We start from the raw sequence: 26,208 nt of genomic DNA on the forward strand, positions 1-26,208 counted from the left end.
ACAGCACTAAAAAGAGCAGTGTGGACATATCCACTTGGATTGATTCCAAGTGTCCTGGCCAGATGACATTCCATTTGTAATAATTTAAGAACCCTACAGAACAATATACCTACCCTCTTGTATTCAAAAGATCTTTGTATAAACTTGCTGCATTCATCCTAGTGGTGTCATGTAGAGACTAATTCTACTCCTAGAACCAGAGACACTAGCCAGCATTTCTTTGGTGCTCCCTGCTATTTGAGAACTGAGAGCCAACCTCAACTGCCCAGATAAGTATTTACAGCCATGAAAGCATAGATTTTAAAGAATATATTTCAGAGGAATCTGGCTGATTTGAGACAGAACAAGGGATGCGTTTGCCTGTGTTGAATCTCTAGTTTGAGATCCTTCTAAGTAGTCTAGATAACCACAAGGCCCACAGGAGAAAAGGAAAAGCAGTCATCTGATAGTATGATAAGAATTATGGGGAATTGGAGTATGTTTTTTCTTTTTGTTAACCCTCCCTTCTTCCCCTTCTGGATATGTTGAGGCCTTCCTTTGTGTCTTACCCTTAGTCAATTCCTACTTGAGTTATACAGGAGGCTTTCTTCCCCAAATGGTTTGTGTTGTGGTGGTGAATTCATGTCCGCCAATAGACAAGGTTATATATTGTGCTCTCAGCTAAGGCTGGATCACAGATCCGGCAACTCTAAAAGATAGGCCTCTAATACTTGATGGAGAACTGTAGTAGCAGGGTCAGCCACTAGAGGGCAATAGGCTCACAAAGGCACCATATTAGTGGTAGCAAATGGTCCCACAAAAGCCCTGTTTTTGAGGCAGGTATGAGTAGTTGGGGACAGGTGTGGTTAATTGAAAGGGAATCTCATATGGGGTAAATACCTATTTATATTTCTTGTTTTTTATATGTACTAGGAGGCAATATTAGTTTATAAACCAGCCATGTCTGGAGCCCAGAACCAACAATAATCTTTTATCATAGGCTTTTAGTTGCCTCCTGCTGGTCCTCTAGAGACTGGTCCTCATCAAAGAGCTGTCAAGCTGTTCGTAAACATCTCTTGTTTTTCGTTAAATTGGAAAGATCCTGAAACTGAAAAAGTGAGACCACTCTTCTCTTCCTCCCTCCCCTCCCTTTTTAAAGTAAACTCCATGTAAACACCATTCTGAAACAGGGACCAGTCAGCTTTCAAGAGCCTGAAATAAAAGTGGAGGATAGATAAACAATTATCCAGCAGCCCTGCAAAGAGAGGCAGTCTGGGTGTGGAGCTGGTTTGAGAAGAAATTGACTGCTTGTCAGTTTCTGATAAAGGAAAATGCTGAAGGGGGGGGTGGGGAAGTGGGGGGAGAGTCTTCCTATGTGTCAGAGCCCTCTGATGAAGACCGCTTACCCCCAGTCCCTCTGAAACAAACTATCAGCCTTATAAATATTTCTCATGTCTGTCTTTGAAATGGCATCCAACAGAGCATGATCTGACAATGTTGAACATTTCTACATAGTCACAGATTGCATTCAAAAGGTCAGTGGTGTTAATATGTAACTTGCTAAAAGTGAAGTTCTAATAATAAATGCTGGTTTACAGAGGTCTCAATCTAAGTACTTTTTTCCATAGTCGTATATTTTATTAATGTCATGAATAATATAATTTTTTCCCTAAATTTCATACTTTTTTTAGAAGAACAAAACGTAGGATGCCTTTAGCTGCATAACATAGTTTTGATTCCAGTATTTAAAACTATTTAGCATCACTGCTGGAATAAATTTAATCTTTTTTTAAATATGCATTATGTCTGCTGAAATTTCAGGGCAAGACTGGGTCTAAGAGGAAGAAATTAAGCTGACTTGTGCCTGCTGCTTTCTAACTTTGTGTAGGGTTGCATTGTTGTTTTCTGTTCACAATTTTAAATCATGTACCATTCCCCCCTCGGCTGAATTTTTACTTGGAAAATGAATGAGAAGCTCAACTTCAGGTATGGGTGAAAAATCCTTTTGAGGACCATGGTTGTGCTGCTGCCAGCCAAAGGAAAGAATGAGATACGTTTAACAAAAGAAACAAAACCACTCATTCTTTATTAGTTGTACTTAGCAATTAGTTTTTACTTTACTGGATCTGTTGTAATAGCACACTGGAGCCTTTGTCCTGTTGTCATTAGCTCTAAGTGTAGCTAGTGCTATAGATATTTACTACCCTTAAAGTCCCTTCAGAAGCAAAAAATTGAGTTTGTTGCTATTGTTAATAACTTTTGTTTTAATAGACACCAATTTTGAATTTACATCAATCCAAACAGTGATTCAGTATGAAAAGATCACTTACTCCTAGAGAAAGAGGAATCAGAGCTGGTCACTAGGATCTTTCTGACTGCTAGGTCTTTGGTCCAGAGAGGAAGGTGGGAATGTGACATTAGTAGCACTCACCCCACTGTCTTGCTGTCTGGAGGAGAACAAGGCACCATAATGTTGCTTTGGCGCATGTAGAGCAAAAAGACCTCAGTAGCACTGATTCATGAATATGGGGTGCGGGATATAAAGCCGCCTCTTTCAAAGATCTCTGTTCCACTCTTGCATGTTAGGCACAAAATGTAAATATCTGCATGATAGGAACCTACCTTCTTGGTGCCATTGCGGGAAGACTGTATCCCAGCTATATCATTAATTGTGCTGTCTCTTTTGTGCTAAAGTATTAAAGGTAGACAGACTGCAGAGCAAAAATGATTGTCAAGTGAGAGTTGATCATATTTCTCTGTGAAGGGTAAAGTGTGACAGATGGACAAAGTTGGTATTTGATTATAGAAAACTTAGGCAATGATGGCTGTTTGTAGTTCTAATACCCCTGGAGGGCTTATGACTAAATGGAATATTAGATACTTGTATCACTGGAATTAGTGTCGAAAGGAAAATCTATTATTACAACTCCAAATACATGTGAGCTGAGACAGCACAAAGCATGGCTGATGGGTTTGTTTGTTGCTAGAGCTTTGTATTTAAATAGCTCTATCTTGGCTGACAAAACACCCGCATCAGCTTGATCCATCAGCAATATAAATCATTACCTCCTCACAACACACACTTTACCACTTTTCAATTCCTCCGCAGGGTGGGAAACAAAGCAGGGTGGGATTACCCTCATCATGTTCTAGAAGTCCTTATTTTAAAATGGCAAATAAGTTACTTACCACTAGCTTGCCAGCAGCATTTAATAGCTTTTAGCTGTAGAAGCATTCAGTACCAAATGAGTCTTCCCACATAACTACATATCCCTTATTGCATAATGTGAGAGCCAAAATCTAAGAGTCAGTGAATGAATTGATTTAAAAATATAAAAATAAAGGGGATGGTTGAAAGCAGGAAATACTATCCAGGAATACAACTTAATATTCAGATTCAAAATTCAGTGTGGTCATAATAGCATGTAGTGTTTTACATTTTATAAAGAGCCTTAGTCTCAATGCTACAATGAGAGAGTTTATATACTCCACTAAATTTACCTGTCAAGCTGAAAATTCAGCATTTCTAGAGTAAGGCTAATTGTTATGCAAGACATGTTCAGGCTTCCAAGGAAATGTCTAATGATCTACTAATTCATTATGTATGCAAAGTCCCCCTTACAAAATTAATTAATAGGGCCAAATTTAGCTCAGGGGTAAATAAAAAGTAACTCAACTCTTTAGTTACACCAGTGTAACTTTAGTGCAGAATTTGGGGTTAATTTGCTCCTTCCAAATGAAAAGGAAATAACCCTGTAACTGAGTCCTTTTTTGGGAACTGCTTTATGAAATATTTTTGACTCGGAAGATTATTGCAATCTGTGAGAGACTTTTTCACACATTTTGCATTTTTCTTATTAGAAAAAAATATTTTCTCTCAGGTTTTCACTACCAAACAAGAAATGGAAGAGAATGCTTTTTAATGGGTTTTTATGATAAATAGAATGCCCATTTGTAGAACTCACCTTAAAAACATTTTTAATAATCCAAGATTAGTATAAGATGCACTTCAAATAAAACTAAATGTAGCACAATTTCCTTCTTGTAATGCCATCTCCTTTGAGTCAGTAAAATAAAATATTCAGGACTGGTTCCTGTCCAGATACCCACAGAAATAATACTGTTAAAATAAAGCACTCTGAAATTTGTTTTTGCATTGTTAATTATCATAGTTTTAATATTTTTAAACAATAATAAAAAAGGAGGGCTTGCATCACTGACAAGGCAGGTATTAACATGAGTTTGTAGAATTCCATACAGTATCTGCTAAATAAACATGTTTGGCAGCTTAGCAAATATCATATGATTGCAGCATCCATGATTTGAATTAAAACAATGATTTCTTCGTCTGTAAAGAGTTTGTAAATTGGGATAGCACTGTACCAGGTTCTGGATGGAATCAGAGCCCATGGATTTAAGAAAGTCTATTTAGTGCATGACTCCAGTGCAGAACTGCCAAAATCAAACGATTGTCTCCTTTGAGTTCCTTTTGACTGAATGAAGGCCCAGCAATGACTGCTGGTTAGAAGGAACGCTGACAGATTTTGGAATTAGGAGTATCACCCTCTGATTGGTCCGACGCCATTCATTGTATAATCTACAGTGGTACCTAAATGACACCTGGTGGAAGATCAGGAGAGAACAGATTATACATTTTAAAAATACTTGGTGTCCTAGAATGAAATAAACTAGAAACAAGAAATAAACACCCTCAGGGAAAATTAGAAGCCAGCTTGGGGGTCTGCAAAAAATTTTAAATCAAAGTGGGTGTTGCTAAAATTTGAGACCTGCTGTTCTATCTGTAATGAATTGTACTGAATGCTAGTATGTTTATTTTCAGCTCCCCTGTGCTACCCATCCCCATTCGCTGCTGTCTACTCATTCCCAACAAAGAACTCCCTGTTACTACTTTAATCCTCCCATGATACCCTACTATCCCTGCCTATCCTTTCCTGACCTCTATGGTCATGTATTACCAGCCTAATGGTTGGATAAAAACAGTAGCGAGAAGAAAATCTGAAGCTAGAGACCTTGCTTGCACAGACTGCATCACAAGTTTTCAGCAGCAGGGAAGTGCAGTTGCTCGGGACAAAACCTGGGCCAGAGTCCATTCCTATCTCCCCGCAGCTGGAAGCACCCACAATCTTACAAACTAGTTAGCTCCCCTATCTGGGAAGAAGCCACTTCTGTAAGAGTTAAATTATTGGCAGCAACTTGGAAACAAATGAATCTGATATACAGCTTAATGCTGACAGTTGAGACACTGATAGTAACTTCATTGTGAAGATCAGCAGGTAGCTCACAGGTAGGCACATACATAATGACTGAGGCTTATGCTCTTCTGCTTCTGTCCCCTCCACCCTTTTTTTCCCCCCAATTAATGTGTCAGACTCAAGACTCCACAGAAGATACAGTAGTTATGCGCCATGTTGCAGAACTGCCAGTTCTCACCATGGTAGCATGAGTATTTCATTTTAGGGAGCTGTTTGGGTTGTTTTTTTAAGTTGCTCAGGATCTCCAGAAAAGCTGGTGCTTGCTTATGACTTTCACCTGCATTAAAAAAGTCCACCTTTGTTTTCAGTGGAATTGAAACCAGACTGCTCTCAGGTGAGATGGCCAACGTTTCCCTTCCTATTTTGCAAGAGGAAGTGGGGGTTGCAGTTGTAAAGATAGGTACTAGTACTCCATATTTTGAATGAGTTTGAAGCCAGATTAATGTTGGTACAGATGACCACTCTTATTCACTAGGTGTGGCCTAGGTCTGAGACTGTGAGGGGGAACATGTTACAAAGAATGAGACTGTTGCGGAGGTGGCGGGGGAGAGGGGAACTTGAAGGAAGGCTATGGGGATGAGGAATATATGAGAGCAGACTGGGAGTAGCAGGAGACTAGAGAGGAAGGCACAGGCAGAGGATTGAGTGGCTGCCAGGAAAAGGAAGGGAGCAGGTGAGTGACAGCAAAAAAAAACATGGAGATAGAAAATGGCAGTAACTCACCCTAGGGATAAGGAGAGGTAAGTGGAGGTCCCCTCTGAGAAGAGAAGGAAAGGCCCACATTTTTGTGTCTATCCATTTTCAGCCAGAAATTATCAACAAACTGGGTTCCAAACATTATCTAAAGACCCACTGCAGTTTCAACTGGATGCAGAACACTTCACTTCCTGCCTTTACATACATGTTTAGCAATAACATTGTGATAAAAGCTATTGTGTTCCATCTCTCACACAGATGCACTAGCAGTAGTGAGAGAAGTGATTGTGGTGTAGATACTGACAGCTGTCAGCAGTTTTTGCACACACAATTACCTTATATGCATTAGCACTGAAGGCAATGGTATCAGACCCTTCATTTGTGAAGTGTATTGGTAATATATGACAATAATATAGTACTCTTGAGCCATGGGTGGGAACTGCCTGTGTACTGTTGACAGACACTTTATTTGTCATTGATTTTTATGCAACTGCACCACTTCTGTAGGTCATTGCTATCCAAGAGATATGGAGTGAATTGAGGACCCTATATCTGGAGGAGACACGCAGTCTGGGGGGAGGGAGGGACAGTAGGAAGGTACTGCTGTTTGTTTACACTGAGCTTGCAAAACATTCAGTCTATGGGCTGCGTAACTGTCAAAGGAAGCTACTCATGTCCTTACTCTAGGAGCTGCAAGTAAGCATCCAGGGCTGATTGCCAGGAGGATTTGGGGAATATAAATAATTCTTATTTTAAGTGATGCAAATGTCTCCTTCGAAGCTGTCTTGAGTTAGCTATCTCAATATAAAAATCCTAGGGGAGACAAGGCATACACAGTGTTTATCTCAGTATAGGTAATCAAGGTCAACCTTATATTCCCCCACCTGTGGTTTACCTCAACTAGCTACTATGTCTGCCTTCTCTCCACTAGGATTTTACACTGACTTAGTTATCTAGTGTAAAAACACAGCTTTTTGCAGTGGAGACATAGCCTATATCTCCATTTTCACTGAACACTTCAACGTGGAACTCCTGAGGTGCTACATAAAACGTATGATTTTACATCAATCGCTGGCATAGTAAGCATCTGTTTGTCTTTGGACTTGGATAGCAAGGGTTGGGGGGAATCCAGCTTCAAAGCTCACTTAAGTGCCTTGTGAACTCATTCAGATAGGCATTTACTTTTAATATTTTTAAACAGCAATTACATTGTTTTGCAAACTAGAGGATTAAAATAATGCTCTGATATACTCCCTATCCAATCCCACAGAAGTCAGGCACCACTCAGGATGTAAATCAAAGCAGAATTTGGCCCTAAATTCTTGGCTTAAATAGAAGGCTTCCAGACCCAAGATGCAGATCTTCCTACTCGAGAACACAAGTATTTTTTGTGTATAGGTCACAGAGATATTGACTAAATTCAGAAGAAAAGCAATAGTCTTTCTGGGACACTTTGGCTGTTAAATTTGCAAGGAAGCAATTTTACCCTATTCCTAAGAACCTCTCTACCAAAAAAGTATCTCCTGTTGTCAGTTCATTAAGCTCTTGGTTCACTGAGGTGTAGTGGTGTAAATAACCCATATGCCAGTTTTGGATTATAGAGAAAATTAAACTGATTTGTTGGAAGTAAACTGAAATTTTATTTTATTTTCCCCCAGAATCCCAAGGAGCATCACTGTGCTGCACATATACTTTATCCTGCACTGATAAGAATATTCCCTCCATGGCTCTCTAACAGAGCAGTGCAGATTCTCCTATGTTCCTGTCTTTCAGATTAGAATGGATCTGCTGATGGTGCTTTTTATTCTGTTAACACGAAGATTTGCAATATAGTGCTCTACAGAGGTGCATGGTACTCTGTAGCGAGAGTAAAGATAATAGGGCCAAGATTTTTCAAAAGTGATGTGATTTTTGTGTTGTGTTTTCAGCTTCACACACTTGGGATGGGCTTGATTTTCAGAAGCTGAGTGGCCAATATCACCTGAAAGTCAAGCCCTTTTTAAGGTGCTTTAGTTAGGCAGCCAAAATCATAGTTGCTTTTAAAATCTTGGCCTTTCCAGAGGAACTTACTGTCTTGCTAATAAAAGTATTCTAAAATGCTTTGCAGATAGACAGTGCCTTTCAGCTAAGCATGTCAAGCCACCTTACAAAACTATTTGTCTTACACCCTGTCTGGTACAGAAACATTACAGCCATAGTCTAGATGGGGAAAACTGAGGCACACAGCACTTAAGTGATGTGCTCAAACTCTTCTGTGTAGCAGTGCTGCAATAAGATCCCAGTCCTGGCTACTTGGCTTCCTTCTTCTAACCACTTAATTTACTTCCTCCTAAATGGGAGTGGTTGCTGTTCTGTAAGCTGAAATACTTTGCCTCCCTCACACATCTACCTCCTGCTGCCCTGAGTAATATAGTAGAAATGGATGTAGATTTTTCCCCCCTTCCTTCTCTTCCCGCCCCCAGTAGAAAAACTACAACTAGGGGGGCCATGGTGCAATGAAGGTGGTATATTTTAGTTAAACTGATTGAGCTAGGTATTGATATCAGGCTCATCACCACACTATCTAAGCATCTACCCAAACTTTGAAAGAGAGACACACACGCTTCTTTCCATACCCCTAAAGGAGAAACCCTTTTTTAAAACAAACAAGTGATTTTTAAATGTTATTGGTAAGAATAGCTCTACCCAAGTCGTTTTTAGTAGCTGCAGTTAATTGTTGCAGTAGTTATTTAGGGGGCATCCCTAAGAGTCCATGCACCAAGAATAATGAAATCTAATTCTTCAGCCAAACTATTTTGTAGCCAACCCCTACTAATATTTCTGAAATTAAGAAACAAATCAGGCCCCAGTTGGGCTTTCAAGGTGACTTGGATGTATAGTACAGAAGTATCTTAGTGATCATTTGAAATCTACGAGCTCTGTAAGGTGGCCTGAGAGGTAGCATCAAATACAAAAACACTTTGCTGCCTAACTTCGAGTGTGCTTCCAGCCTAGTGTGTTTACACACTGAAGAATTAAGCCACGCTTACCAGAGGGAAATGTTACCTGTTTCCTTTGGTGAGTTGCTGCAAAGAGCAGCACTGAGGGAGAAGGGAGAAACGGCAGACATTTTGGGCAACATTTCTGAGCTGCCTGTGTTTTCTTAGGAGAGCTCCCACATTGGCCCGCAGTCTTGAGTATCGGTAACATGGCTGCCAATACCACAAATGGAATGAATGTTGCCCAGAGCTATTGCTTGCTTCAGGTTGCCTGCAGCCTCAGTGATGCAACATGGTGTTGTCTTAGGGCTTGTTGGCTGCACTGGAGTTTTTTAGCACGAGTGTGGATGCACTGCACTGGGGTGGTTCAGCCACCTTCTAGCACAGCCAAACTCATGCATTCTGTTCCCATTTGGAGGGATATCACAAGAGCTCAAAATGGGGCTATTTTTTATATAAATGAATGCTTAGATTCTGGAGCACCATCCTGCAGCAAGGTGTGGATTCCGTGGCGGATTCCGTGGCAAATTCCATGGCAGAATACATGGGGCCTAGAGAAGCAGGGATCTGAAAAATATTCTACTAAGATTAAATTTTTACACAAACTCAGCACTTTGAAAAGTATGTGCATGCATAATAGCAGTCAGAAGTCAAATTAGAAGACCATGCTTGTGCCACTGCCAAGTGGCCGCCATTTTTAGGATATAAGGATCCCTCTTAAATCTCCCTCTTCTCTTCCCCATGCAGTCAATAGTCGTTCACACCTGCAACATCTGTCTTGAACTCTTCTCCCCTCAGGCTTGCTTGTTCCCTCCTGCCATCTCCTGTGGTGCACTGAGTCAGTTATTACCAAATACCAAAGGCAAAGTACCTTTAAGGAAGAGTTCTGTACAGTTTAATTGGGATGAAACCTATAGGGTCCCCTTCAGCCATTACTCTAAAAAATCCTATAAAAGGTAATAGAATCTGACACACCCTACCACATGATAGTTAAATTAACAGTACTTACTAGTGTCCAAAAGAGGTAAATAGTGAAGAGTGCGACAGTGAGTGCAATGAGGCCAACAGCTTCTAGCCTACTACTAAAGTGCAGATGGTCCACCGCTCCCCGCAGACACAACCAGCCAGAGATGGTCGCCAGTGGAGTTATAAACAAGAAGCACACCATGTCTCCAAACAGAGTCCGTTTCTCATGCTGTGGGCCTGGGTTTCTTAGCCACTGCAAAAGGGAATTGAAACAAAAGAAGTGTCAGTAAAATCTTGTTAAAATGGCATAGAAATAAGGCTGTGGTGGCAACAGTTTTTATGGCATCTAGCTACCACATCTTGGAGAGGCAGATTTACTACAGCGACAGAAGAACCCCTTCCATCACTGTAATGTCTACACTACTACAGTGCTAGACCAGTGCAGTATTTCTAATGTAGATACACCCATAATGTCCTAGGACTAGTCTATACTAGCAAATTAGATAGACCCAGCTATGTCGCTCGGGGGTGTGAAAAATCCACACCCCTGAGCTGCACAGTTCAGATGACCTAAATCCCCACGTAAATAGCACTAAATCGGCAGAAGAAGTCTAGCTACCACCACCTGGGACTGTGGCTTATCTACACCGATGGGAGAACCTCTCCTGTTGGTGTAGGTAGTGTCGACACGAAAGCACAACAGGTGTCCCGCTGCAGCATTTCAAATGTAGACAAGCTCCTAATCTCAAGGTCACTTAAGCATTAAAATGTTGAGATGTAGTTTGTATAAAAGATATTATAAAATAAGAGGCTATAACTTTACATTCAAACAGTTCCAGATTACGTTTTGGTTGCTTCTAGAAATGACTGATTATAACCTTCATCTTGTTCAATTTCCTGTAATCAGAAACCATAAGGATAATGCGGGAAACTGAAGGGAACAGGAGTGGGGGTTCTCCTTTTAAAGGTGCCTATTGAAAAATTTTTGCAAAAATTGTTTGTTTAAAAGGTGACCTACAATGAGAGTTGCTGAGCATCTGCAACTCCCATTGGTCTCAGTGGTACTGCAGATGTTCGCCACCTCTCCAAGTAAGGGCCTAAAATGGTAAATTCTTTTTATTTCAACCCTGTGGTCTAAAGGTATGTCTACGCTGCAGTTCTATACCTGTGGCTGGCCCATGCGAGCTGACTAAGGCTTGAGGGGCTGTTTAATTGCGATGCAGATGTTTGGGTTTGGGCTTCAGCCTAAGCTTTGGGACCCTCCCACCTTGCAGGGTTCTACGGCCTGGGTTCCAGCCTGAATCTGTCTACATTGAATTTAAACAGCCCCTTAGGCCAAGCCCCACGAGCCTTAGGCCACTCATGGGTTTTTAACTGCAGTGTAGATATACCCCTACTGTCTGCAGTTAACCATGCTGTGAGGGGCATTCAGCACATAATTTCAAACTCTGCTTCAGGTTAGGCCTTCCCCTCCCTAAGATGTGGTGATACTGGCATGCGCCATACTGGGACATTCCATCAAAGCAGGGTGTGGCTGGCTGTGGTGCTGGCATTTGGAGAGGAGGCCTATTCTGAAGAAGGATGGGGGCCGCAGGGGCACACGCACTCACTTCACAGTGTTTGCTCTGTGCAGTGTAATTTTTGTAAGGTATAAAACGCCTACACTTCAAGCGAAGGCAAGCTCCATGGGGATGTTAGGAGGGTTAGTGAGGAAAAGATAGAGTAGGTTGTGCTTTGCATATAGGCTCACACACTTTATGGCCAGAAAGGTCACCTTGATCATCAAGTCAGACTTCCTGTACATTGCAGGACACAGAACCTCACCCACCCATTCCTGTAATAGACCCCTAGCCTCTGGCTGAGTTACTGAAGTCCTCGAATCATGGTTTAAATATTTCAAGTTACAGAGAATCCACCCTTTACACTAGTTTTAACCTGCAAGTGACCCGTGCCCCATGCTGCAGAGGAAGGCGAACCCCTCCCCCAGGGTCTCAGCCAATCTGAGCTGGGGGAAAATTCCTTCATAACCCCAAATATGGTGACCAGTTAAACCCTAAGCATGTGGGCAAGACCCTCCAGCCAGACACCTGGGGAAGAATTATCTGTAATAACTCAGAGCCCTCCCCCTCTAGTGTCCCATCAGCAGCCATTAGGGATATTTGCTACTAGCAGTCGCAGATCAGCTACACACCATTGTAGGGAGTCTCACCATACCAACCGCTCCATAAACTTATCAAGCACAGTCTTGAAGTCACTTAGGGTTTTTGCCTCCATATGTTAATGCAGGAGTCGGCAAACCTTTAGAAGTGGTGTGCCGAGTCTTCATTTATTCCCTCTAATTTAAGGCTTCCTGTGCCAGTAATACATTTTAAAGTTTTTAGAAGGTCTCTTGCTATAACTCTATAATACTGTATGTAACTAAACTAGTGTTGTATGTAAAGTAAAGAAGGTTTTTAAAACATTTAAGAAGCTTCATTTAAAATTAAATTAAAATGCAGGTGGCCAGGAGCCGGGCAGGGTGAGTGCCCCTGAAAATCAGCTTGTGTGCCACCTTTGACACGCTTGCCATAGGTTGCCTACCCCTGTGTTAATGACACCCAGCTCTATGGCTCCATCTTATCTGACCCAGCTGGTCCAGTGGGACAAATAGCAAAGATTGACTCAAACTGGGTATTGGATGAAGAGAATATGGACAGGGCAATTATTAATTTAACAAGGACATTCCAGGGGTTAGGTTAGAAGCAGATCTTATAGCGTAAATGCTTTATATTTCAGAAGCTGGTTCTGAACTATGAAGCCAAAACTGCAAATGTATAATCCACTGTAGTGGCTGCATGAATTCAGTCACTGCACTTTTCCTCCCAATGTAGCACACCCTTGTTCCTAAATATGCTTCTGTTTCGAATCTAGTTTTCAGTCTTTTGTTTTGGAAACGTGCGCTGTCAACCTACTTTACAGCTAAAAAGTCGAGCCAGCAAATTCTTTCATGAAACTGAAACCTGCACAATGATGCCAGCAAAGTGCTGAGTGGACTATTTGACCCTGAGGTATAGAGGTGCTAGTGTGCTGTGAAAGACTGAGATGCAGGGCCAGATGGTACTGTCAGCTCTGTGCTGCAGCGCTTGATTTGTGCTTTTAAAAAATAAGATTCAATAAGTCTCAATGGTTTCTACAGTAAATTAAGGATGGTAGATATTCCCACCCTTGAAAAGGGAGAGATTCCACGGAAATGGTCATGCTTGAACCGAAATATTTGTTTAGTTCAAAGAAATATTCACACTTTTATCTGTAGATCTCAAAGTGGGCATGCATTACTAGCCCCAATTTACTAAGGGCTTGTCTCCACTGGCACTTTACAGCGCTGCAACTTTCTCGCTCAGGGGTGTGAAAAATCACCCCACTGAGCAAGCAAGTTTCAGCGCCCTAAAGCGCCAGTGGAGACAATGCACCAGTGCAGGGAGCCACGCCTCCCAGGAGATGTGTTTTTAAGGGCGCTGGGAGAGCTCTCTCCCAGCGCTCTGCCGTGACTACAGCAGCACTGCCGTGGCAGCGATTTAACGGTGCCAGTGTAGGCTAGCCCTAAGTCACAGAGAGACTAAATGGCTTGCCTAATGAGTCCATGCAAACTCAGGAATAGAACACACAACCCCAACTCTGCCCGCTGTGCAATCCAACATTAGATCACAGCTGCCACAAGAAACTAAAGTCAATTTCCAGACACAATTGTTAAAAGATTTTTTTAGTGTGCTCTGTTCATAAGAAAAAATTTTTTTTTGCAGTGGCAATGTCACAAATTTAATCTAGGATAGCATTTCTCAAACTCGGGGTCCGCAAGGGTACTCCAGGGGGTCTGTTGGCCCAGCTGATCAACTGGTCCCCATCCCTCCCTCCCTGTGCCTCCTGCATGCTGGGGAATAGCTGTTCAGCGGCGTGAAGGAGGTGCTGGAGCGGGAACAGGGCACACTCTGAGGGGACAGAAAGAGGAGGGGGCAGGGGTGGACTGGGAGCAGGAAGAGGTGGGGTGGTGATGGGGCCTTGGGCTGAGTGGAGGGGTTTGGGGTCTGCAACATTTTTTAAATCAAAATGGGGGTCCCTGGGTTGCTAAAGTTTGAGAACCACTGATCTAGGATATTATATACTGGTAACAAAAGTTCAGCAGGGCAAAGGACTGCCCGAATGATATGTAAACACAGAATTATAAAGCACTTAGATGGATATGATAGGACCAAACCGGGATGGCTTCCATAAAGGAAACACATGCACCTCTAATTCTAGTAGAATTCTTGGAGTTTGTCAGCAAAATATTAAAGAAGCAGCGGATATGATACCGACTTTCAAAAAGCCTTTGTCCAAGTCCTTCCCAGGAGATTATTAAGGAAACTAGGTTTCAGAGTAGCAGCTGTGTTAGTCTGTATTCGCAAAAGAAAAGGAGTACTTGTGGCACCTTTTGTTAGTCTCTAAGGTGCCACAAGTACTCCTTTTCTTTTAAGGAAACTAGGTAGTCATGGGGGGAGAGGTAAAGAACTTTCATAGAACCAGCCTAGAAACAAAACATAAATCAGGAATAAATGGTCAGTTTTTAGCCAGGCAAAAGATTAAGAGTAAGGTGCCCCAACTTCAGTACTAGGACGCGTGTTGTTTAATATAGTTATTAATTATCTGAAAACAGTGAAGTGGCAAAATCTGCAAATGACGCAAAATAATGTAGGTTTGTAAAGACTAGAAGAGATTATGTGGAGCTTTAGAAGATCCTAAGGAGGCCAGGTGAATGAGTAGCATGATAGCACATGCAAATGCAATGTTGACAGATGCATAGCAGTGCAGACTGGAAGGAATCAGTTGAAATATTTGTACACATTACTGAGTTCCAAAGTAACTGAAACCACTCAAGAAAAAAAGACCAGGAGTCCATGTGGACAATTCGATGAAAACTTCTGCTCAATGTGCAATGACAAATTATAGAAGCAAACAAACAGGCTCTATAAAGAATGGGTTAGAAAATAATACTGAAAATATCAGAGTGTAGTTTAATAAATCAAGTCTTCATTGGCATACAGTTCTCAATTCTGGTCACCCTATCTCAAAAAAGATATAGCTGAAATAGAAGAGGTCCAGAGACGTGCAACAAAAATGATCAGAAGCCTGGAGAGACGTCCAGATGAAGAGAGACTAGGAATGCTGGAATTGTGTAGAAAGGGAAAAAGTCAGAGGGTATAAGATAGAAATACAGAAAATAATGAATGTTAGAGAGAAGGTAATTGGGTGCTCTCATTTACCCGTTCATATACGAGAACCAGGGGATATCCAAAGAAAATAATACATAAATTAAATTAAAAAAATAAAGAGGAATTTTTTTTCATACAACACACAATTAGCTTATGGAACTTCAGTGCCACAAACTATATTTGAGTCAAACAGCCTAGTAAGATTCAGAAAAAAATATAACATTTACATGGAAATTGAAAACATCCTCTATTATAGTAAAGAAGAGCTATATTTTTTTCTTTTTTTTAGAAGGGAGCTAAAGCCTCATGCTTTAGATCATATGCCAACCACTAACTGACAAGGTTTAGGAAGGCATTTCGCCATGGGAAGGTTATTTAATAATTGCCCACTTCAGGATTTCCTGTACCTTCCTATAAACCACCTGGTTCTGGCTGCTCTCAGAGACAGGATACCAGATTAGACAGACCACCACTCTATTGTGCTACTGCAGCACCTACAGTCTTATGCCCGCAGTGACACATGTAAAAGTTCTTAGGCAGCACAGGTGTAAGTGATTAGAATGTACTAATCAATTCAGCTGATGCACAAGAAGGACCAGAATCCAACCCACTTCCTCATATCTCCACTGTGCAAAGAGGAGCGAACAGTAGTAAACATTTATATCCCATCAGTAGGCATGCTGACAGACTGACAACACTCAGGGATCTTTTGTGTATGAATGTGCCATTTTTCCATAGTTACTTTTCAAAGCAGAGTTGAATTTTAAGTTGTCATCTACCTTGCCAGGGTATGTCTACACTACCCGCCGGATCAGCGGGCAGTAATTGATCCAGCGCAGATCGATTTATCGTGTCTAGTCTAGACACAATAAATCGACCCCTGAGCGCTCTCCCATCGACTCCTGTACTCCAGCTCTGCGAGAGGTGCAGCAGTCAACTCACTGCAGTACGTCGATCTAAGTACATGGACTTCAGCTACGTTATTCACGTAGCTAAAGCTGCATAACTTAGATCGATACTCCCCCCGCCCAGTGTAAACCAGGGCTATGTCATCTTCAAAGCTGTTCAATTAACATAGACTTGACTGGCTTCATGTGACTCCACATATTTCAAGTAATTTAAATATCCAAATACAAACTCCAGCACTCACGAATCTGTGGATTTGTGACACTCCTGGAGGACTTTATGTCTACAAGCCAATTAATGGATTACAATGAGACAAATCTCTGACCAGCATAATTTTGCTCCAAAACAATCCCTGGTATTTAAAAGGAAAACTTCACACACACACAGGTAGCGATATGAAATTTCCAAAGATCCCCTTTCCACATAAATATTCTGAGAAATGATTTGACCTCATCAAATAATTTGAAACTTCAGACTCCTGAGCTGAGCAAATGGGCAAAGTTTCCTCTTAATTGGTTTACTTCATCATGTCAGAGCAAACATTACAAAACACAGAACTGTGTTCCTGAAATGTAAGATTGGGCTTTAGGCATTTTGTGGTATGTCTCATGATCATGAAGTCCTACACTTAGGAAAAGGAAATAAGCAGAAACTGGAGACAGATATCTGGAAGTAGCGTCTTAGGCATACTTTGGTGGGGGGGAGGGCAACAGCAAACTAAATAAATACAGCTGCTAGCAGAAAGAGCATTGGTAGTAGCCTCTCCAGAGTTAAGGCCTCCCACTGGGCAAACATTTACTCACATGCTTAGCTTCAATTAGATGACTTGGCTAAAGTTAAGTACATGCCTAAGTGTTTTCAGGATCAGGGCCTAAGGTTGCAGCCAGCTTCCATTATAAAGCTCTATTTTGGTTCCCCTATAACTTTGGCTTGGAAAATTGCCAGACTAACTCTGGAGGCAAAGAAGATTCTACAACCTTCAAGGAAAATTCACCAAGCTGTTTTTGAGTTACAGGTACTTAAATAATGACAGGTTTCAGAGTAACAGCCGTGTTAGTCTGTATTTGCAAAAAGAAAAGGAGTACTTGTGGCACCTTAGAGACTAACCAATTTATTTGAGCATGAGCTTTCTGTAGCTCACGAAAGCTCATGCTCAAATAAATTGGTTAGTCTCTAAGGTGCCACAAGTACTCCTTTTCTTTTTGCAGGTACTTAAATAGCTACCCTGATGTGAATTTTTGCCTGTTTTTCCTGATACTTGTTTCCCCTCAGCTAAAAAGCAGCAAACCTTCCAAGCAGCTCATGCTCCTTGAAAGCTGAGATACCAGCTATACTTGTAGAAAACAGATTGTAATCAGGCAAAGTTAACAATTTTCTGTTGTAGTTAGTCCCTCCTTTTGTTGCGGTCAATGGGAAGTGTTTTGCTTTTGATGTAAAGATTGACACTATGTAGATCTGTGAACCTGTTACTGTCAATGGGATTGTTTCACTTTAGGAAGTGTGTAGATGACAACTAACAAACAGGTTCCTTTAACGCAGTTGATAGAGGGCCTGTGCTTCTGGAGGTAGAGGGTAAGGGTTTCAAGGCTTTGCAGCTGGATGTAGTTTTATTATGGCAAAGCAATAGCCTGTTCAAATATAAGTTTGTAACTATATGTCTATTATAAGGCTGTGCTTCAGCTTTCTTTTAAGTGCTAGTATCCAATCCCCCACACGCCATTTAAAAAAACCTCATGCATTCATATATTTAGGTTTGCCTCATTCCCAGTGAGAATGTTTTCTGAGTATTTGGAGGGAGCTGAGTAAGAATACTGTGGAGTTACAAGACAATGTAATCACTAAAAATGTCTCCTTTTGGAAATATTTGCAAAGTATTGGTTTATTTGTGCCTGTCTGCCCAATTAAATTACAGCACAAAAAAGGACACATTGGTAAATTCTGACATTGGATCAAGCAGGAGGCAGTTTTAAGGGAAGGAAGAATAAAATAATGATGAAACTGCTTTTTATTTGAAAACTGGACTGGATTCTCTGTAGATGAAGTTGATGGCATCTAACCAAGGTAATAGAGCATATTTTCATTGATGAACTGCGAAAAAAAACTAGGGCTACTTCCCTAAAGGGGAAATACACTCCATTTGCATTTCTTCTCAATTGATGAGAATGGTTTTTTTTATTATCTGGGCAGTGTAAGATCTGATGTCCTTTACTCTAGTTCATTTCTTTTCACGCCTGAGCCTTGTAAATGACACAGTGTTTTTGCATCTCCCTCTCTGGTAAGTATTCTGAGCCCTCCCTCCACCCAGGTTTTTCCTGTCTCATTCATATCCTCACACTCAAGTACTACAAGAGAGCCAGAAAGGGGTTGAGGAAAGTCAGAAGAGAAAAATGCTGTAACAGCAGACTTCTGTAATGAATACGAGAGTTATTTTTTTCTGTTGTTCCAAGTTGCCTGAGCCTCTGACTTGCTTAGGTTTCAGAGTAACAGCCGTATTAGTCTGTATTCGCAAAAAGAAAAGGAGTACTTGTGGCACCTTAGAGACTAACCAATTTATTTGAGCATAAGCTTTCGTGAGCTACAGCTCACTTCATCGGATGCATACTGTGGAAAGTGTAGAAGATCTTTTTATACACACAAAGCATGAAAAAATACCTCCCCCCACCCCACTCTCCTGCTGGTAATAGCTTATCTAAAGTGATCACTCTCCTTACAATGTGTATGATGATCAAGGTGGGCCACTTCCAGCACAAATCCAGGGTTTAACAAGAACATCTGAAGGGGGGGAGGGCAATAGGAAAAAACAAGGGGAAATAGGTTACCTTGCATAATGACTTAGCCACTCCCAGTCTCTATTCAAGCCTAAGTTAATTGTATCCAATTTGCAAATGAATTCCAATTCAACAGTCTCTCACTGGAGTCTGTTTATCCAGTGAGAGACTGTTGAATTGGAATTCATTTGCAAATTGGATACAATTAACTTAGGCTTGAATAGAGACTGGGAGTGGCTAAGTCATTATGCAAGGTAACCTATTTCCCCTTGTTTTTTCCTATTGCCCTCCCCCCCCTTCAGATGTTCTTGTTAAACCCTGGATTTGTGCTGGAAGTGGCCCACCTTGACCATCATACACATTGTAAGGAGAGTGATCATTTTAGATAAGCTATTACCAGCAGGAGAGTGGGGTGCGGGGAGGTATTTTTTCATGCTTTGTGTGTATAAAAAGATCTTCTACACTTTCCACAGTATACATCCGATGAAGTGAGCTGTAGCTCATGAAAGCTTATGCTCAGATAAATTGGTTAGTCTCTAAGGTGCCACAAGTACTCCTTTTCTTTTTCCCCATTGAGAGTGGCTAGTAAACGGTATACATACAACTTGAAGAGATTTAAAAAAATTTTTAAAAAGTTAGGGTGCTGAAGTGTTTATTACCTTAGCAGTCAATGAAAGCTGTATGTTAAGCTAGATTTCTCTTTATAATACTCGTTATAAATTAAGACTACTAATAAACTGCAATGCTGCTCAAAAAGATGCCTATCTGCCTTTGGCCCCAAGGGGCCATTCCCGCAGGTGGGGATGACTGGGACATAAAATCACCCCGCCACACCCTTTTCCTCTGTCATCTCTCTATGGCAGAGGAGTCTGGCGGGAGGGAAGGTGACAAAGCTGCTACAATGGCACTGTACCTCTCATTCTTTTTATTCAAGGGGAATTCTGAAGTGTCCAAAGCACCAGGTTTACAGCTGCTTTGCACTGCCTGTGTGGATTCAAGAATCAGGCCCCGGAGGTGAAATCCTGGTCCCATTGAAATGAAATGCAAAATTTCAATTGAGTTCACTGGGCCAGGATTTCAATCCCAGTGTCTTATTACTGCACAGTTACTTAGTACAGGTTAATAATCAGGGTTAGCTGTTGTACCCCTCTTTGCTTCTTAGCACACTGAGTCAATCTCTGTTTCAGGCAAATATATTAGTTGTCCATGATCACTTTTTCTCTAGCCAGTTTTTTCTGTGCTCCCTTTTCTTCTCTTTGAAAGGAGTTCAAATAATCTTGCAGCACATCCTTTATTCCCCTTAGAACTATGTAATGAAGTTATCTGCTCTCTTGCCCTAATGCTGTCTTGCCAAATACAGATTCTCTGACGTTTTTCAGAATGAATTGAATGCTGCTTGTTGTTGACTATGCATCTGAAACATTTTCCTTCTGGTCTTGAGAGTTATCCTTTTGCTAACTGTGTTAAACATCTCCTGGTGTTCCTCTGTTCCAGTAACTGAATACTAGCCTTCTGCTTCACTGAGCAGCAGAGAGATAAAATGGACAGAAAGAACCCCAAAGGATAAAAAGAGAGGGAGAGACTCAAAGCCCTGCACAGAAAGTCAATTCAGATTTCAGCACAAAGCTTCTAAAAGTTTTTAATTATTATGCAAACTCATCTTAATCCTTTCATGCCCAGAATTAGTTTTTTCCTATCACAAGCTCCATTGCTAACGATGGGCTGGCAGAGAAGTTCACATCTATCCAATATTACTATGCTCATGTTATCTTTACTTGATTCTTCACTAGCCCACACTGTTTACTTTATGTTTCATTTTTTAAAATTAACACATCTAAAGTGCTATTTCAATTGGGCTGATTTAAAATATGGCAAGATCTTCTAAAGTCAACAGTCAAAGTGTAGTGTAAATTTAAATTCAAGAGGGAACATAGCAAATAGAACTGTAAATCAGAATACATCATTATCCAAATTTCTGTTGTTAAGATGAGATATACTTTGACTAGCATATTTTCCAGGGCTTTAAAGGCAATGCTACTCAGATCCATATGGTGCACACAAAATGCTTTTAAATTTCTAATCTCCCCATGTTTATGCACTAATGTATCTGCTTTCCTTGCACCCTCCTATAGTATTTGGATACATTTTCAGTATTTCATCTACTGCTGTTGCAATGATGGGCATTAAAATGACACGAGGAACAAGATGATGTTACATATCCTCAGCGTAACATAGCTGGAGATTGACTGAGCAGAAGAATCTTGATGCATTATACTTTTTGCTTAAATACAGTTAACAATCTGTTTGAGGTGGCTCCCTGTATTTTCTATTGGATTATTTTCTAATCTCAGTCTCTCTTCTAACTAAGGCTTCACTATCATAACATTATAATAGTTTGGTACAAACAATGCTAGTTCTTTGAACAGATGTCTCTGCCCAGGGTGCTCCCTTGAATTATTAACTGTCTCTTGTGCTGATGGAAATACAGCATTGACTATTATGTAGGCAGGAGAAAAGTACATGAAATAAGAGAAAAATCTTACATGGGTCTGATCTAAATATCCGAAGGTGTTAAGCTAAGTCCTGGATGTTCTGCAGAGCAACATATAAAAGGGCACACTCATAGTGTGCTTGTCCAGTGAGCTGTAATTTAAAAAAGGTACAAAGAGGTTTCAGTGTAGCAAGATGAACTCTTATGTACTGCTATCCAGCAGCACTGCAAACATGCTGGGTCTTCGGCACTCTTTAAAAAGTTTTCTATACGATAAAACATCTTCAAAATACTTATCCATCATGTGACTTACTGTATATCTCATTAATTTTTATAACTGAAATGTGTGAAAACAGGCCCCAGTTTCAATGTGGCTAAAACCTTCACAGCCTATAGGGAACAAATGCCCTTTAAATTGTTCACACAATTCTTATCAAGCAGCTGGGTCTGTTTAAAGGAAAAAGAAATGAGGAAATCTAATCTCTCCCACCATGAAATATACCGCCATGCCTTTTTGATCCAAAAGGAAGATCAAAACATCATGTGAAGCTTTTCTTCTGAATTTCCATTTTCCAAATCCTATTTCTTAATAACTTATTGCACATTTCAGCTGACCCGATGGCTCTCTTCTAAATGTACTGCTCAACAAGCTAAGAGAGTCAAGCACAGAGCAGGAAATGGGGAGGAAGCACATACTTTAATGCCCCTACTGGATAGAAAGCCCTGTGGCTACGGCATTCACCTGAGAGGTGGCCAATCCCTATTCAAATCCCTTCTTTTTTCTAGGAGTAAAGGGGACTTGAACCAGAGATCTCCCACATCCTGAGTGAGTACCCTAATCCCCTAGGCTAATGGTCATAAGGGAGGGTCTTCTGCCCTGGCTACTTTGTGTGAATTCTCCTGAGGGGCCTGATCCAATAGGCGCACTCAGAGGCAGCCAACCAGATTAGGCTCCCACACACCTACCTTCCCTAGTTCGTGAATCGCTCTGGGGCTTAGGCTGTAGATAAGCACCCAGGCATTTAGAGTAAGGCAACAGTGCACATGCCCAGAGGCAAGGGTGGATTGGGGGTGGGGCCTGGGGCAGAGCTGGGGGTTGAGTACCCCCAGCACATAGGAAAGTCAGCGCCTGTGGCACCAAGTGAATTTAGGGACCTATGTGGGTCAGTGGCTGCCAAGTGGGAGTTCTGCAGATCACAGTGGTACTGACAAGCGGGACTCGGGCACCTAAGGATCTCTGTGGATCACATCCTAAGTAAATTTACTTTTACTTTTGTTCCATTAGATGATGCATTTGTTTGAGATCCCTCCAGCTGGTCACAAAGTACATCAGATCCACTCACATCAACTATCACATAATGGATTTATTCCATGTCCAGAGTAATACTAGAGGTTTTTCAAGGTGAAGCCAATCAATCTTCTGACAAACAAGGGAATATCTGGTTTCTTTCTTTTTTTTAAAAAAAAGAAAATTTCTAACAAGACTGAAAAAATCTAGTGAATCCAACAGCTGTTCTGATCACACTGTTACAAATGCAGAGGAATCTTCTGGTGCTATAATAATAAACTACACATGGGAGCAATAGGGCGGAATGAGCAGCTAAACCGCTTATTGCTCAGTTCACTTTAACCTGCCACCCCCAACTTCTCTAGGGTGTTAAGAGCTTGAGTGGTCTTCAAGGGTGTGAAACTTTCAGCTCAGACACAGTAAATATCTGTTTGTTTTTGTTTAAACCATTTCCCTTCCATGGTTAAGCAATATAACAGGCAGTGCTCAAGCTGGGAGAGGGATGAATAAGGAGGATATAATCCAGGCCCTTTTCTTAGTTGCTTTCTAAGAAAATGGTTTAACATTTCTTCTAATGGGAAGAAGATTCAATTTTTCTTTACAGAAAAATAATTAGGTTAGACTAGGTATGTGCACTGTTTTCAAGAAGCAATATATTAAACTTTAAGCTTTGTTTATACTCATGATAAAGATATGAATAGAAATAAAGATAACTTGTGATATTTTCTAGTTGGATTTGTCCTTTTTGCTCAAAAGCCAGATAATATTTTCCCTTTTATTACTTTGTTCCTTCCAACTTTAATTCATTGTGATCTTACACCAAAAAAGTGGTTTGAGATTAAATGAGGATTTAAACTATTTTAAAAAATGGTGCATTCATTATACCCTTTCCTTCACATCATTGTTGATCGCCCTATTAAAAACCTCTAAGGAGGTGGTAGTTAAAGATCAAGTAAACGGTAACTAACAATGTGTACCACTTTGAAATGTGCTTGGACCTGCTTCTCAGTTCTCCTTCAACTGAGAAACCAAAGACAATTTTTAAAAAAGGTTACTTTTTGTCAAAGAGAGAGAGAAAGAGAGGTCACTTCAGCATGGGAGATCAAACAGCTAGCCTCCCCCAGCTCTGAAAGAGTTAGATTTCGCTCTCAAGTTGTGCCTCATCATTAACTCTGAAAAATGTCACACTCCATTTGTACAATGAAAATTTCATGAGCAGTCATAGTGAGGACAAAGTTGAAACAGGTTGGACCCTAAAATCTAGCTGTTTGTTTCACACAGTCTCAAGGTCATTCATCTTGTTTCTTAGGAGGCAAATTCACAATGGTAGGGACCTCAAACCACAAACAGATCGATGTTGTTGCACCTTGCTTGATTCAGGATCAGAGTGGATTGATAAGAAAATGTCACCTTTTATTGAGTATAGCCAAATGATGATGATTTTGCTGTTTAGTCATTATTAGCCTGGGAACATCCAAAATCAGCATTTCTCAAACTGTGAGGCTTGAGTCTTGTTCAGTTGCTCAGACAAGCCACTGGAAAACAGGGGATAGGACTGACCCAGAAAAAAGGATTCCTCCCCCTCCCGTTATGACTTGACAAAACTATAGCTCCTAGTATTCAATACTGAACATGTACAACCTAGCAGAAGATCTTTGCTTTGCTGAACTCAAGAAAGACTAAAGAAGCTGCTGTGTCCTCATGTTTAAAACTGGTCCAACACAAAGCATCACTGGTAGTCCCTGGAGAAGATCTCCCACTCCCATCCAATTGGGCCGATGTAATTTATTTCTATCAGATAAATGATGAGATTAGTGAATGTAGAACCTACCTCCTGCTGCTTATGAACTAGATGGGAAAAAATATTTTTTTCCCATTTATATTGTCAGTTTTTCCATGTAAACATACAGTACTAATCCAAAATCAGCCACACATGAAGCACGTACAGCACTTGATCAAACCTCTGTGTCCCCAACAACATGAAATAAGATGTTTCTCACTATTCTCATAAAGAACTCAAAGCCTTTGCAGCTTCACTCAAGCAAAAGAAAGGCTGTGAATCTTGGGTGTTGGCAGGTGGGGGCAGGAGTGCAGGAATAGCAAAACCTTCATTTTGAAGCAATTCAGTTTTAATTACACAAGGGACTCAAATTTCACAGTCTTTCAGAAGTCAAAATAAGGGAGACGCAAGCTTATCAGCCAAGTCAAACCCATATCTTGACTGCTTTTTACCACAAGACCAGGCAATTTTGTACATTAATTAAGCAACTGCAGTAAGCAATAGCCCACCGGTGGGCAAACTGTGGCCCAGGGGCCACATCCAGCCCTCCAGCTCCTGCTGGGGAGTGGGGTTTGGGGCTTGCCCTGCTCTGCACAGCTCCTGGAAGCAGGCGGCATGTGCCCCCCTCAGCTCCTATGCGTAGGAGCAGCCAGGGGGCTCCGCACGCTGCCCCTGCCCCAAGCGCCACCTCCACAGCTTCCATTGGCCAGGAACTGCAGCCAATGGGAGCTACAGGGGCGGAGCCTGTGGACAGGGCAGTGCACAGAGGTGCCTGGACACGCCTCCGGATAGCAGCCAGAGGTGGGACATGCCACTGCTTCTGGGAGCTGCTTGAGGTAAGCAAATCCTGGAGCTTGCACTCCTGCCCAAGCCCTGATCCCCCCGCTCCAAACCTCTCGGTCTCATCCCAGAGCACCTGCCCGCACCCCCAGCCGGAGCCCTCCCCCCCGCCGCACCCTAACCCCCAATTTCATGAGCATTCATGGCCTGCCATACAATTTCCATATCCAGATGTGGCCCTCAGGCCACAAAGTTTGTCATCTGCAATAGCTACATTTTAACTGACAGGGAAAATGATTGCCCAATATTACTCTGTAGTCTGGTGCACAGGCAAGAAGCAGCAAAAGGGTCATCTGAAAAGTGCTAAAAAGTAAAACCTCCAACAAGAACAATTCCTTTCTAGGGGCTAAAAACAGAAGCCAGATTTGTGGGGGAGAGGGGTTAATTAATTCCTGACCTATATTCATTATCCCAAGTAACGTTTGTCTAGTGTTCCACAGATTGGAAAAAAAAAAAAAATCCGTTTTCTAGATGGCTCTCTACTAGTCCAGCCAAATGATCATTCAGCATTTTCTACTTGAGGCAAACTGTTCACAAGATGATGTTCGTTGAGATGTTTACCGTGAAGCAAAACCATCAATTTCATTCTTCTCACTCAAGCTGATTGCTTCAAAATGAAGGTTTTGTTATTCCTGCTCTGCTGCTGCCCCCACCTCCCAATGCCCAAAATTCACAGCTTTTCTTTTGCTTCAGTGACGCTGCAAAGGCTTTGTGGTCCTGGTGTAAAACATACATCACTTGCTCATTAAAACTAAGCTTTTGAGGACATGGCTCATTTACTGACCTCTACTAACGGCCTGGGTTTGCGCTCTACTGCAAACCTGAAGTGGCAGAGTTCACAGTAACTGGTATTTGAAGAGGACAGCCAACGCTCCAGGCAGCTGCGATGAATAGTCCCCAGGGTTCCCATACATTCACATGGAGAGAGCAGGTCTTCCTGACTGCTGCCTTCATGGCAGATCCTGCATATTGGCCTGTCATTGAAAGGGCTGCCAAACAAGAAAGGGAAGTTGCTGGT

General features: G+C 41.4%; 1 protein-coding gene across 2 annotated transcripts in view; it reads right to left on the reverse strand.

Moving 5' to 3' along the window:
* Positions 1 to 4,115: 4,115 nt before the first annotated feature.
* MARCHF3 (membrane associated ring-CH-type finger 3) overlaps positions 4,116 to 26,208 on the reverse strand; it is a 95,734-nt gene continuing 73,641 nt past the window's right edge. For both annotated transcript variants that reach the window (XM_073344854.1, XM_073344855.1), the window contains 3 exons: positions 25,975 to 26,179; positions 9,936 to 10,145; positions 4,116 to 4,599 (listed from right to left, as the gene is read on the reverse strand). In XM_073344854.1, the coding sequence (XP_073200955.1) occupies positions 4,441 to 4,599; positions 9,936 to 10,145; positions 25,975 to 26,179 (574 nt within the window). In that variant the 3' untranslated portion in view covers positions 4,116 to 4,440. The remainder of the gene's footprint in view (positions 4,600 to 9,935; positions 10,146 to 25,974; positions 26,180 to 26,208) is intronic.

Source organism: Lepidochelys kempii, chromosome 5, assembly GCF_965140265.1.
Source record: "Lepidochelys kempii isolate rLepKem1 chromosome 5, rLepKem1.hap2, whole genome shotgun sequence".
In the NCBI taxonomy this organism is placed as follows: Eukaryota; Metazoa; Chordata; order Testudines; family Cheloniidae; genus Lepidochelys; species Lepidochelys kempii.